At 54.1% G+C, this 17,226-nt stretch overlaps 1 protein-coding gene across 2 annotated transcripts in view; it reads right to left on the bottom strand.

Annotated features, from left to right (window-relative positions):
- PTPRU (protein tyrosine phosphatase receptor type U) overlaps positions 1 to 17,226 on the bottom strand; it is an 83,830-nt gene that overhangs the window by 29,597 nt on the left and 37,007 nt on the right. For both annotated transcript variants that reach the window (XM_059917306.1, XM_059917317.1), the window contains exons 9-15: positions 15,609 to 15,718; positions 15,060 to 15,261; positions 14,602 to 14,704; positions 11,819 to 12,092; positions 10,997 to 11,033; positions 10,071 to 10,209; positions 2,677 to 2,834 (exon numbers count right to left, since the gene is read on the bottom strand). In XM_059917306.1, the coding sequence (XP_059773289.1) occupies positions 2,677 to 2,834; positions 10,071 to 10,209; positions 10,997 to 11,033; positions 11,819 to 12,092; positions 14,602 to 14,704; positions 15,060 to 15,261; positions 15,609 to 15,718 (1,023 nt within the window). The remainder of the gene's footprint in view (positions 1 to 2,676; positions 2,835 to 10,070; positions 10,210 to 10,996; positions 11,034 to 11,818; positions 12,093 to 14,601; positions 14,705 to 15,059; positions 15,262 to 15,608; positions 15,719 to 17,226) is intronic.

The following is a 17,226-nucleotide window of genomic DNA, read 5'->3' as shown; positions in this document are numbered from 1 at the left end:
TATTTGTATACACCCATGTTCATAGTAGCATTATTCACAAGAGCTAAAACATGGAAGCAACCCAAGTGTCCATCAACAGACAAATGGATAAGAAAAGTATGTGTATACATACAATGAAATATTATTCAGCCTTAAAAAGAAAGTCAATTCTGGGAATTCCCCGGCGGTCCAGTGGTTAGGACTCTGTGCTTCCACTGCAGGGGGTACGGATTCAATCCCTGGTTGGGGGACTAAAGATCCCACATGCTGTGTGGCGTGGCCAAAAAATTTTTTTAAATAAATAAATAAAATATTTTTTAAAAAGCAATTTTAAGAAACACTTAAGAAAACAAAGGCAATTCTGAAAGATGCTACAACATGGATGAACCTTGAGTACATTATGCTAATTGAAATAAGCCAGTCCCTAAAGACAAGTACCGTATGATTCCACTTAATATGAGATAGAGTAATCAAAGTCATAGAGACAGAAAGTAGAATGGCGGTTGCCAGGGGCTGAGAAGGTAGGGAAAGGGGCGTTTAATGGATACAGAGTTTCAGTTTTACAAAATGAAAATCGATCCAAAGATTCAAAGCAAATTCATCCAACAAAGTTTTCCAAGGAACTTGAAAAGATGATTCTAAAATCTGTAAGAAAGAGAATGAGCGCAAATATAGCCAAGACATCCTTGATGAAGAACTAAGTTGGGAGGGCTTGATGTGTCAAAAATCAAGACCTAGATAGCTAGTTTGCTATTGGTACAGGAATCACCAAACGGGCTGATGAAAGAATAGGGAGCCAAAACACAATCCATATATGTATGGGAATGTGATATATGATAAGGGTGGCACTGCAAATCAGTGGTGAAAATACAAACTATAATACCTGATGCTGGGACAGCTGGTTTTCCCTATAGAAAAAATAAAATCCTTAATTCATATCACATACAAAAATCAACTACAGATGGATAAAGATTTAAATGCAAAATGCAAAATATTAAAAGTTTTAGAGAAAAGTAAAAAATATCTTATGACCTTGCATAAGGAAGAATTCTTTAAGCAAGCACAAAAAATAGAAATCAAAAAGGAAAAGATTGATGAACTTGACTGAATTGAAATAAAAATCTGTTCATCCAAAGATACTATAAATAACCTGCAAAGATGAGCCACAAATTGGGAGAAGATATTTGCAATTCATAAGGGACAAATGAGTCTCATCCCAAATATATAAAGAACTCCTAAAAACCACTAAGAGAGCAACAGAAAACCGAACAGAAAATTAGGTAAAAGACATGAAGAGGCATTTTATGGAAGAAGAAACCTGAATGGCCAATGATGATTTGCAAATATATTCAACCTCACTAGTAATCAGAGAAATGTAAATTAAGACTATAGAGAATTACCATCTTATACAAACTAGTTTGACAAAAGTGAAGAAGCCTGGCAAATTTTGATCTTGATGTGGAGCAATGGAAACTTACACCCTGTTGCTAGGAGTGAACACAGGCAAAGACACTTTGGAAAACAATTTGACACTGTCTTATAAAGCAGAACAAGCACATACTTTATAATCTAGCAGTTCTACTTCCAGAATCTGCTGTGCAGGTGCATCTGGAGATTCATTTAAGAATGTTCACAGCAGCCTCGTTTGTAATAACAAGAAAACTAGGAACAAATCAAATGCCCATGGATGTCAGAATGAAGAAATAAATTGTGATATATTCATACAGTGGAAAGCTATACATCAGAGAAAATAAATGAACTACAGCAAAACATCCACCTGGGTAAATATTGGAAACATGGTGCTGTGTTGAAAAATAGAGAGCAATTTCATTTCTATCAAGCTCGAAAATGAGCAAAATTATATAATGCACTGTTTGGGGACACATGCACATATGGTAAAATTACTCCCAAAAAGGCAAGAAAGTTATAAACATAAATTTCAGGGGAATATTTACATGTAAGAGGGAGGTAGTGGATATGGGAGGGGCACCCAGATGACATTCAAATTCACCAGCGGGGTTCACCGGTGTTTGGTGTATTATTATGACTTTATGATTTTCATAAATGTTGTTTTTTGTACAAATCAGCACTAAGTAGAATAAAAAGATGTGTGATGAAGCAATTTATGACAAGCTCCTAGCATATACAGCTGACTCACTATACTCTCCCTGCAGGCCAGGTACAGCACTAAATGATGAACACACATTCTCTTATTTAGTCTTCCAGCAGCCCTACCAGCAGATATGATCTTTATCCTCATTTTATACATGAGGAGGCAGACATCCAGAGGGATTAAGCCACTTGCCCCAGGTCATGCACCTAAGGGGATGTGAGATGCACACTGAGGTCTGACTCCCGAGCACTTCCTCTCACACAGCAGGAAAGAGACTGCTCTGATCCCACAGCAGCCCTCCCTCCTCTGAGTCCCCAGAACACTTCCCACAAATTAACCTGTGAACTCGCACTCCTCTTAGATGAATCTGTCTCTAAGTCCTCAATTTTCCTAAAGCTCCTCCAGTACAAAGATAATACCTGTGCCTTCTCTGTATTCCCAGGGCCAGTGCTGGTACCCAGCAGGATGCTTAGTACTGTTGGTTCGGGGTGTTACAGAATCATCTGATGTGGGGCTCTGGGCTGTTGGCTCAGAAGTCTGGGGAAGGAGTGCCTGGGGGCCACGAGGAAGGGCCGGGCACTCACCCCGGGGGCTGTAGCCATGGCCGTCCATGAAGGAGAGGCCCAGCCGCTCATCTTCCTGCAAGGTGCTCTGGTCCGTGAAGCTCCGGTCCACGGCACTCATCATGTGGGTCTTCTCCTGGCGGTAGTTGACCGTGGCCTTGGTCATGTTCACTGGCTTCCTGCAGAGGAGGGGTGATGGGAGACATGGGTGCTCAGCTGGGCAGGAAAGCAGCCAGAGCTGGATGGGGAGGCCTGGCAGTCAAGGGGCCTTGAGGCCAGGAGCCAGTCTAGAAGCATCTCTGGATGCTGAGGGGGCTCTGCCTCCATCCTTTGCCCACCAGACCCAGTGAGCTGCTGCCTCCCCCAAGAGGGACTGGGCAGGGTCCCTGTCCTGGGGACCTTTGCTGACAGCAAGGGATGGAACAGCAGTGGCCTCAGGCTGGGATCTGCCTCCTAACTCTCACTGGCCCCGAGGGCTCAGGAAAGGGGAGGAAAGTCACTCTGGGTGACTATTTTGGTGTCACAGCAGACAGTCACTGCACCCCAAACAAGGGAGATGCCTGCCCCAGCTCCAGCCCCAGCAAGCCCCATAGGTAACCTTCCTTCCTCCATCCTCACCACACAGCTGCCCTGGGAACTCTTCCTCCTGCAATGGGGTTAGACTACACTCCTTCATGGAGAAGAGTCTGGCTAGTACTCGGTCAGTCTCATAAGTTTTCACTGGGCACAGAATGACTCCAACCATGACTTCTTCTTACCCCCCAGAACCCCCAGGATGGTTCCACCACAGGCCACACTAGACTTGTAAAGAAATCCACGCAGGGTCCCTATTCCCGTCACTGCCCACCACTCCACCCAGCCACCGGAAGCAGCAGAGAGAGAAGGCGAGAGGCCCCGGACCCTCCCGAGAGGGCAGAGCTTCTGGAGAGACCCTGGGCCGGGGCCACACACAGCCCAGGCCTGCAGCCCAGCTTTACAGATGAGCATGGCAGTTTGTGACCCCAGGGAACTCGGAGGAAACTGGGAGGGAGAACGGGGTGGGGAGGCAAGGGCCACAGCTCCAAGACCGAGGGGCTGAGCAACGGGCAAAGGGAAAGGACTTGGGACCTGCGCTGAGACTGGAGAAGAGCCAGGGCCCCATCACAGGGAAGGCTCGAGACGAGAGAGCCATTCACCTCTAGGCCCTACAGCATGCAGGGTGTGGGGCAGACCTGAGAGAGGACTTCCGGGTCATGCGGGCTCAGGGACACTGGTCATCCCTGGAGATGAAGAGGCCAGTGCACGGATCCCCCAGACAAACAGGCAAACTCCACTCAGCCCCTCCTGGCTCAACAGCCGCCTGGGGCCCAAGCGGGACAGGATGACCTCTGGATGCCCCTCCTGCCAGGACCTCGACGTCCTTCCTGTGCTAAGATGGCTCTGTGTCCACGCTGGGGACCAGTGCTGCCGGGCACTGCGGTGGGCACGGCCTTCCCAGTCTGGACAAGAGATGGCTCAGCAGGCCCAGGCCTCCTGCTCCCAGCCCCACCCGCGGGCTCTGGGCGTCACCCTTACTGTGGCCTGGGGCAGAGCCAAAGACCTCTTTGGGGGCAGGTGAGAAGAAGCCTCTGTGGCTGTGACCTTGACCATCAACATAAGAGAGAAGGTGGAGGAGGAAGGGAGGTGAGGAGGGAGAAGAGAAGGGGCAAGAGGACTGACAGAGGAGGAGGAGAGTAAAGGGACAATGACAAGGAGAGAGAGAGAGGGAAGGAGACAGAGGGAGGGAGGGACAGGTCAGACACCAGCAACCACAGGGAAGACAGATAGAGGACAGCCCATCAAGCTGGCTGAACAATGGTGCCCAAGGAGGACCTGTCACCATGGATACTGGCCTAGAAGGTCTGCAGCGGTGTACCCCAGGGCCCTGTTCCCACCCAGGCCTCCTGGTCCACTTGGAAGAGGAACCTGAAACACCAACCAACCAGATCCACAGACACAGCCAGGAGGGACACCTCGCACTGAGGCCTCCAGCCGATCTCAGGGTGAGACCAAGCAGATGCCACGTAACATGGACCCTTGGAAAAGTTCTGCATTTAGGTTCAAAATTAGCTGCAAAGTAGAGAGGGAGGGCGAGCTGCCTTGTCAGCAGCTCCTGGAAAAGCCGAGCTGGAGGCTCCACATGAGTTGACAGGGGTGTGGTTGCTGGAAAAGCCAGTGTGATGGTGGGTGACTTCGATGCAAGAAGAGGGTCCAGGGAGGAGGTGAGAGACCACCGTCCCCTGGGCTGGCCCGGGGCCACCTGAGTCTGCTGTGTAAGGAGGGGACAAGCACAGGTAAGGGGAATGTTCTGGAAGGCTTGCAGGGTCAGCGATCACAGAGGCAGGAAACAGAGCAGCATGGACAGACCGTGGAGTCAGACGGGGCCTGGGTTGTAACCCCAGCTCTGCCTGTCCTGTGGCCTCTGATGAGTCCCTTAAATTTCCTGAGCCTCAGTTTCCTCATCAGTAAAATGGGGTGATCACAGTGCCTCTTCTCAGGGTTGTTGTGCGAATTCTGTGTGAAGAACTGAGCCCAGGGGAGGTGCCCAGGAAACGGTGGGTCTGAGGAGCTGGGGTCACCAGCTGGAGAAGGGCTGGTGGCACCCTGGGAGCCGCGTGCACCGTGCGGAGAGCTGCCATGTGTCTGCCCCACACACACGCGCACAGAGCTGTGGATCCAGAGCGGGACCCGGGTGAGGACCTTCCTGGATGCGGACTGCGGTCTGACATCAGGAGGTCCCACCCAGCAGTAGTGGCTCAAGACACAAGGGGCTGCCTCGGGGGCAAGAGGACACAGAGGCTCAGGGAGGTCGAGTGACTTGCCTGGGGTGGCTCAGCAGAGCCAGGTCTGAACCTGAGACTGACCACAAAGCCAGCGCTCCTGACCTCCACACAGGAGGATGACAGGGAGAGGAGAGACAGAGCAGAGGAGGGAAGCTCAGAGACAGGGTGGCCGTGGAGGAGGGGCTGACGCCAGGCCAGGCCGGCGAGGGGGCAGGGGCTCCCCAGGAGGGGCGGGGCTCTGAGGCAGGTGCGCTACTTACGGGTAGTAGGAGTAGGCATAGTGGTCTCTCCTGGCAGCGTGCAAAGAGAACAGCACAGGTGGGCCACGGTCCTTCCCCAGGCCGGGCCCAGGGCAGCACCCCCAGCAGGGAGGGGCCTGGTGCTTTCCGTGCTGGGGACGGGGCTGGCCGGGGACCGACAGGTCAGAAGGGCCTTCCTTGACCCAAGGGCTGGCCGGGTTCAGTCTCTGAGGACCAGGACCCAAGGTCCCTTCTAGAACCTTCACCAAGCCCACTGCTGGAGTGAGAAGGAGGTGGGGAAAGGGCCTGGAGGGAAGCAGAGCTTTCACACACAGTCATGCACACACGCGTTCACAAAGAGAAATGCACTGCACGCTCACATATGCAGACACACTCATATGGATACACACGCTCATACACAGAAACACAATGACACACTCATGCACTTACAAACACAGATATTTACACACATGCAGACACTCGTACACATGTATTCTGACACACACAGGTACATACACAAACACACATTCACAAACACACGCTCACACACAGACGCCTGCGCTCACACACACGGACACCCCCACTCACACACTCAAGGTAACTGCCGCACTCTCCCCTGCAGACAGTCCCCACTGCGGTCCCCGTGCTGCCCACCCCTGCAGGCCCCTCTGCCCTTGACGGGAGGGACAGCCCTCTGCACGCACCTGTGCCTGGGAGGGAACGAGCGGCCGGGACAGCCCTCTGCACGCACCTGTGCCTGGGAGGGAACGAGCGGCCGGGGCAGGGGACACTGTGGCCTCGTCACCCACCCAGACTGCCCCTGGGTGCGGGGTCCATTAAAGGAGCCAGGTCACCCCCTCACAGGCACCCAGAGCACAGGGGGGGTCAAGAGCCCTGACCTGACCGCCAGGCACCAGCAGCGAGGAGGGGGGGCAGGTCTGACTCCCAGCTCCCAGGTGGGGAAGCCGGGTCCCGGAGAGTCACGGTCTGCCTGGGGCTCTTGGGGGTCAGCGAGAGTCCAGAGTAGGCCCAGGACCCTGCCCCCAGAGCCAGCTCCCTCCTGCGGCCCCGTCCAGGCCCACTCCAGGGTCCTCCACTCACCCGCCCCACGTCACCCATCAGTGGGGAGGGAAGGGAAGGAGAGGGGAGGGGAAGACTGAGGCCCAGCCAGGGCAGGAGATTGGCTCGAGGTCGCACAGCATGTCACCCACCCCAGGGACAGAGGGGGGGTCCAGGGCCCTGAGCTGTTCACAGAGGCTCTGAGGGGAGGGGGGAGGGGCTGAAGGAGTGGTGTTCTTCTGGTCTCAGCTGAAATATCATGAGTTTAAAAGAGCCTTCCCTAAGGAGTCCCCCACAGTCACCAACTACATTATGTCCCCCTTTACCCTCTCTCTGCCCCCCACCCCGACACCCTGGTCTTTTCACAATTTGTAATTACGCATTTGTGCTTTTTCTAGTTTAATGCCAGGCCCGCCACTTATAACCACAAAGCACAAGAGGACGGCATCTTGGTCGCTTTTGCCCACCACTGGATCCCCAGGGCCCAGGACAGTGCCCAGCACATTATATTCCATAGATATTTTATTGAATCGAGTAATCAATAAATGAGGAAAAATAAATAAAAGAACTCCACTTTTATGAGCTTCCATTTCCTCCTCTAAACAAGTGAGGTTAATAATAATCCCCCCAAGGCAAGCACGCACTCAGCCCTTCCCTGCCCCCTCCTTCTGCTGGGTTGGGAGGGGCGTTCAGGAGGACCCAAGTCCCCTGGGCCAGACCCTGGGGATACACAGCCAACGAGACAGAACTTCCTCCACCCCCACGCAGCTCTCAGTCCAGCAGGGAAGAGAAATACTGAGCAAAGCGCTGCGAGCATGTGAATGAAGTGCTGGGGTTGGGGGGACCGGGGCGGGGAGGGCTGCAAAGGGAAGTGGGGAGGGTCTCTGGAAGCGGAACCAAGGGATCCAACCGGCCAGGGGCACCCCGGAGTTCCCCAGGGCAGGTGCATCCAGCCTCACTGTCCGCAGGGCAGGGCAGGATGGAGAAGCCGACACCTGCCCCCAGCGCCTCCCATAACCCCCACGGCAGGCGCCTCCTCCCTCCAACCAGGTGCACAGGGGCTAACTGGGAGCTGCCCTCCCTCCGCAACCTCCTAATCTGTCCATTACATCTGTACCCCAGGTTGATCTGAACACCCCCATCCCTGCCAGAGCTGCTCTGTCCCATGGCACCCCACAGTACAGACTAGGGGAGCCCCCAGGAGCACAGTGGACCCTGAAGGCCGGGTAGGATTCGGGGGATGCAGCGAGGTGCTGCAAAGTAGGGGACCGAATGGCTTTTAGAGGGCCTAAGGAGGGGCGGGGGGGGGGGGTGGATCCTAGAGGCTTCCAGTAGCAGCTGCATAAAGTGGAGGGTTTCCTAGTGAGGCTCTGGCAGCATCTCTGACCCACCCTCTCCTGGGCCTGGCGCTCTCTTTGCAGGGGTGGCTAACGTCCCCTACTTTGCCAATCTTCCCTTGAGGGTAAATTTCTAGAGCCTCGAATACCACCTGCAACCCCCAAGATCTGACCCCTCCCTTACAGCCCTCTCTATCTGCACCACTACCCAGCCCCCAGGGCCTTGCCACTTACAGGAACCTATTGTGTGCCAGTTGTGGTGAGGCCCTTCACGTGCCCAGCCGTGAGGAGGATGGGCTTTGCAGTCAGGCCTGGGTTCAGTCAGGACCTGCCACTTAGCCAAGTGACATGGGCGAGTCGCTTAATGATAGTTTCCTGACCTGTGAAAAGGGACTTAGACCTGCTTCGTGGGTCAGAATCCAAGAAGGAAAAATTCTCTGATGTATTCCGAGTCCCAGAACAGTGCTTCGTACACAGTAGGTGCTCAATAACTCCTGTTCTAATGGCTGATGTGTATAGAACTCCTGGCACAGAGTAATATTCATTAAATGACAGTTTAAAATATTTTGTCTCAGGAATCTGTACAGGGACTACGGGAAGGGAAAAATCAGAGCCCAGCAATCTGGACTGGACATCCCCACGCCACCCCACCGGTGGCCTGCCCCACCCCCAGACTCTCTAGGAGAGTTTTTCTCCTATCGTTGCCTGGCCTCAGGCAAGGGGGCCCTGGCCAGTTCTCCCTCATCTCCCTGGATCCCGCTTATCTGCTCCTGGCATCCCAGAGACCCAGAGCCAACACACCCACGTGTGCCCAGCCTGGCAGCAGCAAGGGCTACCAAAGCCAGAAGCCAGAACCCAGGCGGGGAGAGGGTGGAGCGGGCTCTGCCTCTGGCTCCCTGGGTGACCTCGGGCAGGTCCATGACCCTTTCTGGGCCTCAGCATCTCCATCCCTCAATTAAGGGGCTTGGACCACAGTGTCCTGGGGCTGCCTGGTGGGGAATGCGGTGGGGTGGGGAGGGAGAGCAAAGGGGTCTCAGAAGTCCCCACTCAGCTCCAACCCGAGGCTCAGCCTTCAGCTGCTCCATATACTGAGCTCCCAGGAGAGGTTTATTTGGTGTTTTGAAGATGGGTTCTGCTGCTTTTGAAAGACTGGAAAACCACGAGACTAGACGTCCTTGAGCTACATGGCAGCTCTCAGTTTCTGGGCTCTGAGCCTCTATAATTCTAAATTCTGAGATTCTCAGAATCTCAAATCCTGGATTTCTAAAACTCCAAAATTGTAAATCCTGGATTCTAAGATATGCTGGGATTCACTCTGCCCACTGCAAAATGCACTGGGAAAATGCATCCCTCACAAACACAAGGACTGGACCTTTGAGGCCCAGGAGATGGCACGGGCAGGAAGGAGGTCTCCTCTGAGTCACGGGCCCAGGAGGACTCCTGAGGGATCAACGGTAACAGAGTCCAGGGCAAGCTAAGCCCAAGAGAAGGTGGGGCCTGGGAAGAGCAGAGGGTCCTTGCTTTGAGTGGAGTGAGCCCTGCCCCCACCTCAGGATCAACACCACAAGCCCATGGTTAGGGAGACAAGAGAGCAGAAGACCTTCGGGGGGCTGAGGATTCAAAGTCAGGTTACCTCCACACCTTCCCCATCAGAACAGCCCAGCAGGCACAGGAGGGCGGTGCCCACGCCCAGCACGGCTCCTTGGCCTTGAGCCGGCAGTGAGTGCCCTTGCCTGGACAGTGGCACCTGGCACCAGCCAGAACTGGGCTCCAGCCAAGCCACTCTAGGGCAGCTCCATTTGCAGAGTCTCGGGCTTCCCCCGACCCGGCTTGGGTCCATTCACAGGCCTGATGCCCAGGCTGGCAGCCCTCCACACACCCGCCAGGAGACTGCCTGACCAGCCCCCAGCCTCCTCTCTGCTCACCAGGCCTCTGACGGAGAGAAGCCTCGGGTGGGCCAGGGCACCGGCCTCACTCACCCCTTTCGGATGATAATAATAATGGCCCCCAGGAGGAGGATGAGGACGGCAAGTCCCCCTGCACAGATGCCCAGGATGAGCCCCATCTCCTCCGACCTCTGGGACACCTCCAGGGGCTGTTTGCTTTCCTTGCAGGCAGCTGGGGAGAACAAAGCAGAACAAAGGATCAGAGGGGAGATCAGGACCACCTTAAGCCCCAAGGAATAAACCCGGCTGCACAAACAGGTTCACAAAGACATCTGCCCCTCATCCTCAGCATGTGTCCCACCTTTCAATCAAACCCATCTCCTCATCATCCCTCACACCTTCCGCATTCCCGTGTCAGAGGCTTTACGTGCCCTGTGCCCCTAACAGGGATAGCTCCCTTCACCTCTCTGTTTGCTCAAATCCTCCCCATCCTTCAGTGGACGGGAGATGGAGGATGTGTGGGGCCTTCAGACCCCGCCCTTTTGCCCTCCTGGGAGGCAATGGGGGGAGAGAATTATGTACCCAGGGCATGGTTAGGGCATCTCAGGATGGGGAACCAACCACATTCCCCATCTGGGAGCAGGGACAATCCCTACACCACAGGGTCCATGCTGTCCCCACTTCTCCCCACCACAGGGAAGGGGGCAGATACAGACCTCAGTGTCCAGTACCCACCACCCCCGTGGCCCAACCATAATGGCTCACCCTCCTCCAGGCCCCTGCCAAGGCCCCTTCTGTGACCATGGCAGGATGAGGGTTTGTCCCCACTGCCCAGTCTGGAAGAAGGAGCCCTTGAGGTGGGGCATACAGGGAGCAAGAAAGGGAAATGTTTCCTGACCCCCAAGCCTGCCGGACCACCCTCCTCTGCTCCCACAGGCCTGGGGACCCAGGGTCCACCTCCCCAGAGCCCAGCAAGTAAGAAACCCGCTACTAAAGGACTGAACCCAGGGGGGACTTACCTTTCCTGGCAATGCGGATGCAATTCAGCCGGGTCTCCTGGAGGCACAGATGGGGGTCTCAGCACCGCTGAAGCCAAGACCTGACCCTCCCCAGAGGGAATCTTAGACAGCGTGTCTTGGGCCTGGTCAGGGCTTTTCTGGTGTGGACTGTTACTAAAGACACCCCACCTGGCAAGAGGGCCTGGGGGGAACCAGGGAGGGAGGGGCCAAGAGGGAAGGAGCCTGCAATAGGGTAATGCCTTAGGAAAGGGGGATGAGATAGGTGGAAACAGAGAAAGAAACAGCATGGGAAGAGGGCTGGTTGGGGGAGGCGCTCAGAAATGAGGGTAGGGCTTAGATCCAGGGGTCTGCTTAGGAGGGGGGCAGCCTGGGAAGGAGCGATCCGAGGAGGGCGGAGCATGGAGACGGGCAGGGCTTCAGGGAGGAGGCGGGTTCCAGGCCTCCTCAAGGTCTGGTGAAAGTGGTAACCTGAGATGGGCCCCCTCTGGAGAGAGAGGAGCCTGAGATAGAAGACCAGGGCCTCAGGAGGTGGCAGGGACCAGGCTGGGAGCTTGGATAGAAAAGAGTCTGGGGAAAAATGGTTCAGGAAGGGGGTACTGCTGGAGAGAAGGTGGCTGGGGTCAGGAGGGCGGGGCTCAGGTGAGTGGGCGGGGCTGGGAGTGGGAGGAGCTATCGGAGGGCAAGGCTCATCAGCGGGGGCGGGATCAGGACCAGGGTAGGGCCTGGTGGGGGTGGGTCTCTGGCCTCTGTAGCAGCCTGCTCCAAGGTGTCGCCAATCCTGCCCCCCAACCGCCCCCGCCACCACCCCGGCCAGCCCCTCACCCCCTTCAGGTGGCTTGTTGCCTGGAAGTAGATGAGGTAGGCCTTCCTGGGCTCAAGCGGTGGGTTCCAGAAGCCACGATAGGTATTGTTGTCACCCACGGTGAAGGGCATGGCCTCAGGCAGACTGCTGGCCGCCAGTTCAGCCCCGAAGTAGTGCACCAGGCCTCGGGCCAGCGCCGCATCGAAGGTCAGCGGCACTGGGAAGCAGTCCTGGCCGCCTGGCTCCCGCCGGAGTCTCCGAGGCCGCTCCTCCTCCACAATAACCTGGTACACACTGGACATGGGGAGGGGAAAGCGCAGTGGTCACGGTTGCCAGAGAACAGGGAGAGCCATCTGGTGGCTAAGGGCGTGGGCTTTGGGGTCAGGCCCAGGAGAGGGCCCATCTCAGCTCTGCCTCTTACTAGCTGGGCAAGTCACTTAAGCTCCCTGGGCCTCAGTTTCCCCCTCTGTAAAACGGGAGTGATTACAGGACTGTTACATAAGGTAGAGGTGAGGAAGGAGGCAAGTTTAGCAAGCAGCCAGTGCCTGTCAGTTGTTATTACTGTAACTAAGGCTGAAAGAATGTGAGCCCTGCTTAAGGGAACCAAGCCCTAAAGCCCCACCCTGACTCCTCAATGAGTCCTCCAGGGCCTGGGAACCCCAAGCCTCAGGCTCCAACCAGGTTCCCGACAGGTCCCTCTAGGCCACAATGAATTCGAGTAAGACATGATGCATTCACTCACCCAGAAAGTGTTTACTAAGCTCAGACATGGGCCCTGTGCTGGGCACTTGGGGGATGTAGGCTTCCTGGAACTGCCCTCCAGTGGGGGAGCCAGTCACTTAGCAGGCAAACGAGGTCACACTAACCCTACATCTCGAGTACCCTCCCAACCCGAGGCAGCCTCGAGACTGCAACTCTGAGCCTGCCATCTCCCAGTCCTGATGGCTGATTTGTGTTCCCTGGTCTGTATTCCCTCTGATTTGTGTCTCCTGATCCCGACTTGTGTGTTTCTATTTATTTTCATCACTTTACTGAATGGCCTTGCTGTGAACTCCTCCAAATCCTCTGTGGAACAAAGCCAAGAGTAAATAAATGAATGCTGACAAATTTAAATATTTCCAGTCCCAGCCTCGGTCACGTCTTGGCATGGGATACCCCATACTGACAGCCTGCACTCTGGCAAAGTAGAAATGCCTTTTCCTTGCTCTCCAGCTGTTTCTTTTGAGCTTCCAAGTTGGGAGGGAATCACCCCAGCACCCTGGGATTTGGGCCAGACAGGTTCATTCCATCACTAACAAGCCCAGGCCCTTCTCAACCCTCCATTTCCCAGGCTGATGTGAGGCCTCTCCTGGCCCGAAGTCCCACCAGGAGATGATAATAATCATGAGCCATGAACAAAGCACATCTTGATCTGGGATGATCCCCATGATGCACCTAAGGGAGGCTCAGAGGGGTGAAGGGACATGCCCAAGGTTGCACAGCCATCAGGCCTCTCCCCCTCACATGGTCCACCCCTCGCCCAGACCCAGCCTTGCCATCATCATCCCTGAGAGACGCTGACCAGGCCTGCTCACAGGATCCCCCAAGGGAAAAGGAAAGGAGAAGAAGGTGATGCTGGTTTCCCAACTCCTCCCAGATTCAGAGGCAAGAGGGCCCTGAGGCTCCCACAAAACGCCAAATGCCCCTGATATGCCCAGACTTTTTCCTGGGGTCTGGGAATCAGCCCAGGGCAGGCTTTGCAGTGGCAAATACAGGGGAGCCAAAGAAGGAGAAAAGAGTGGAAGGGGGGAGGAGTGAGGAAATGAGGGGGTGTCAAGGGCACCTGAGAAACCCACTGCCTTCTTGGGGGGCTTAAGAGGACCCTCCCATGCCCAAATGCAGGCTGTCACCCTCTCCCAGTGCATGAAACTTTATGGTAGGAGGGGGTGGACCAGAGGGGCAGGGAGGCTCTGTGACTTCAAGGAAAGGTACAGGCTTTGCAGACAAACCTGGCTTCCAAATCCCAGCGCTATCGTTTACCAGCTCTGTGGCCATGGGGGCTCGTTATTCAGGCTCTCTGAGCCTGTTTCCTGATATGTAAAATAAGGGTACTAATACCCACTCCACAGGCTGCCACGAGGATAACATGACTCATGCAGGTAAAGTCCCTAACACGATGTCTGGCTGACACGAAGTATGTGCACACATTCCACAAACACGCTCACACTCTTTCACATACACGCTCACACATCACACACACATCACGTGTCTTCACCACACGTGCACACACACACACACACACACACACACACATCTTGTCTCCAGCACCTTCTCCCCAACAGAAACAGCCACTATGGCATCAGCTTTCTCTGCAAAGAAGTGGGGAGGCCAAGCTCTTGGCCACTCCAGAGAGATGGCCCCATCTGGCTGGCTGCACTAGCCTTCCAGAAAGCCCATCTCTGTGTCTCCCTGGATGGGATCCTCCAGGGAAAATGCTGGGAAAAATAAGGCCCCCAGAGTTCACTTCTCCAAGGTGTCAGAAGGAGGCCCTCTGGAGAGGCCTAAGCAGTCCCCTCTCCAGGCTGGATGTTGTCCAGAGGTCTCATGACAGTCACCACCAGGCACCCTGTGGCCTCAGAGGGGAGTGACTGCAGGCGTCCTGCCTGCCCAGGATCACAGAATGTCCTCCTCCTGACACTCTGAACCCTTAGTGCGAGACTGAGGAAGGACAAGGGTGAGCTGGCCTGGGTGGGGACTCTGGGTCAGAGCAAGGGAGTCTTCCCTATGGTCCTGACCTCCCGCCCCTCCGTGCAGGTGTCCCCACCTGATGGGCGCCCCGCGGCCCTGCGCCGGCCTCAGCAGCACGGTGATGGTGTTCTCAGACTCGCCCAGCGGCGACGGCATGTCGGCATAATCAAAGCTGGGAGCTGGGGAAGGGGACAGGACATAAGCACAGAGCCTGGCCACTGGACCAGGAAGGTCAGGCCTCCAGCCTCCTTGACCCCTGTCCTCAGATCTCTTCCCCTTCAGCCTTCGCCTCCTTGTTCCCTCTGACCTGAGCTTCCCTGACCCCTGACCTCAGCCCTTGGATTCCACCGATCATCGTCTCTAGACTCCTCTGATTTAATGCTCCCCTGACCCCTGACCTCAACCTCTAAATGGTACATTTATCTCAGCAGGAGCCCTCCATCACCACCCCCAGGAAGCCTCACCCCCTACCCATGGAACCCTGAGACTCTGTGCCTCCTTCAAAGGGGCCAGGGCGGGTCGGGCGGGGCTTACCTGAGATGTTGGTGGTGATCTCGGTGAGCGCCGCCTGGCCGAAGCCTTTGCCCGTGCGGGCCCGCACGGAGAACAGGTAGGTGGTGCCCGGGTGCAGGTTGGAGAAGACGTGGTAGGTCTCATTGCGGAGCTTGGAGATGGTACGCCGTGGGCCCGGCACATTCACCGCCGGGTCTGACGACTCGATGCTCTGGTAGCTGATCTGGGGGCAGGATGGGCAGGTAGGCGGGAACAGGGATGGGGAAGGGCATCACTGGTCCCGTAGCCTCCCACCCATCATGGTTCAGGTGAGCTAGGGATAAGGTTGGGCAAAGGGGAGAAGCTTGGTGGGGGGACCGTGGATGCCCCTTAGTCCAGGCCTCTGGGCACCTTCGCCTGTCTCTTCTGCCTTCAGGGCCCCTGTCCCCATAACACATGGGGCACAGACCCCAGCCATAGTGGAAGGAATCCCGATGTTCACCTCTGTTCCTCCGCCCCATACACTTCCCTCTCCAACCTGTGGGCCCACCTTCCACCAGGGGCCCCAGTTGTAATAGGGTCCAAACCCACCTCATACTGAGTGATGAGGCCATTGGGTTCCTGGGGCTCCTCCCACTTGAGGAAGATCATGTCCTCCAGCGGAGTGAAGGTCAGGGACTCAGCCGCAATCCCGCCAGGCACTGCAAGGGAAAGGCGACATGGGGCAGGGAAAAGCAAGCTTTGGAACCAGATACCTGAGTTCAGATTCCAGCTTTGCTATTTCCTAGCTGGAATGCTTGGACCACTCAACCTCTCTGAGCCTCAGCTTCCTCATCTGTGAAATGGGGATGATAATAACACCTCCCTCACCAGAATTAAATGATGTGATGTACATAAAGCCCCAAGGCAAATAAATATCAGCACTCTCATATGGTTCAGCCTACGCCTGAGTACTCGAAAAGGGCAGCTGGCACTTTCATCACTGTGCAGGATGCATTTGGCAGAGAAGAATGAATGCTCCTATTTTGTTCCAGTTGAGTGGTTTTCAGAAAATATAGACATTTGCCAGAAAAATGAAAACAACCGCATTAGAGTGGCAGGATTATGGGTGGAGTTGTTTTCTTGTCTAAATATTACTAATTACACAAACAATATGTTCAATGTAGAAAATCAAAATAGGCATAAAGAAAATTAATGGCACCTACAATTCCATCACCCAGAGATAAATACTGTCAACATTTCAGCAGAAGCCCTTTCAGGTACGGTTTTGTTTTTGTTTTGTTTTCTTTTAAGGTATCATCTTAACAGCAGGCTCAAGGAATTTCTTCTAGGAAGAGAACGACCTTTGTTTGGGAAAACACCTTGATAAACCCTTGTGGGGAAGCTGAACTCCTAAGATAGGGGAAAGCAGAAACCCAGATAACAATCAGGGGCAGCTCAAGTGCCTTGTGTTAAAATGAACAGTTAACAAGGTGACACCACTATCCACCCACCAAAATGATAAAAGGAAAAAGACAATTCCAAGTGTTGGTGAGGATGCAGAGCAACCGAAATTTTCACACACTGCTAGTGGGAGCATAAATTGATACAACCACTTGGGAAAACTGGATATATCTACTTATCATGAACACATATCCTATAACCTAGCCGTTCTACTCCTAGGCATAAACCCATCAGAAATGTGTATATCTACCAAAAAAAAAAAAAAGAATCTACAAGAATTTTATTTGCAGCACAATTTAAAATAGTTGAAAATGACCCAAATGCCCAACAATAGTAAATAAGAAAAATAAATGTGGTATATTCACATAATGGACTATTCAGCATTGAGAATGAATTCTCTAGAACTGTACACACAACATGGCTGAATCTCTCAAGCATAAAGCTGAGAGAAAGAAGCCAGTCATAAAAAGAGTACACACTGTATGATCCCATTGATGTAATGTTCAAAACCAAGCAGAAATTAATCTGTGGCAATACAGGTCAGGATAATGCTTATCTTTGGAAGGTTGTGAGGGGGAGGGTGCAAAAAGGGGGGCTTCTGGGCTGCTGGTAATGCTTTTTATTGGTCTGGGTGTGGGTTATCCTGATGTGTGCCATCTTTGAGAATGCTTTGAGCTGACCACTTAAGATAAGCACACTTCCCGTAAGTATGATACTAATACTTCAGTGGAAAGTAAAAAATATTAAATAATGAGCAGTTATCAGA

The sequence above is a fragment of the Balaenoptera ricei genome, chromosome 1, assembly GCF_028023285.1.
Source record: "Balaenoptera ricei isolate mBalRic1 chromosome 1, mBalRic1.hap2, whole genome shotgun sequence".
Taxonomy (NCBI): Eukaryota; Metazoa; Chordata; class Mammalia; order Artiodactyla; family Balaenopteridae; genus Balaenoptera; species Balaenoptera ricei.
The sequence above is the reverse complement of the archived record's forward strand: the minus strand, read 5'-3'. Positions and strand labels throughout refer to the sequence as shown.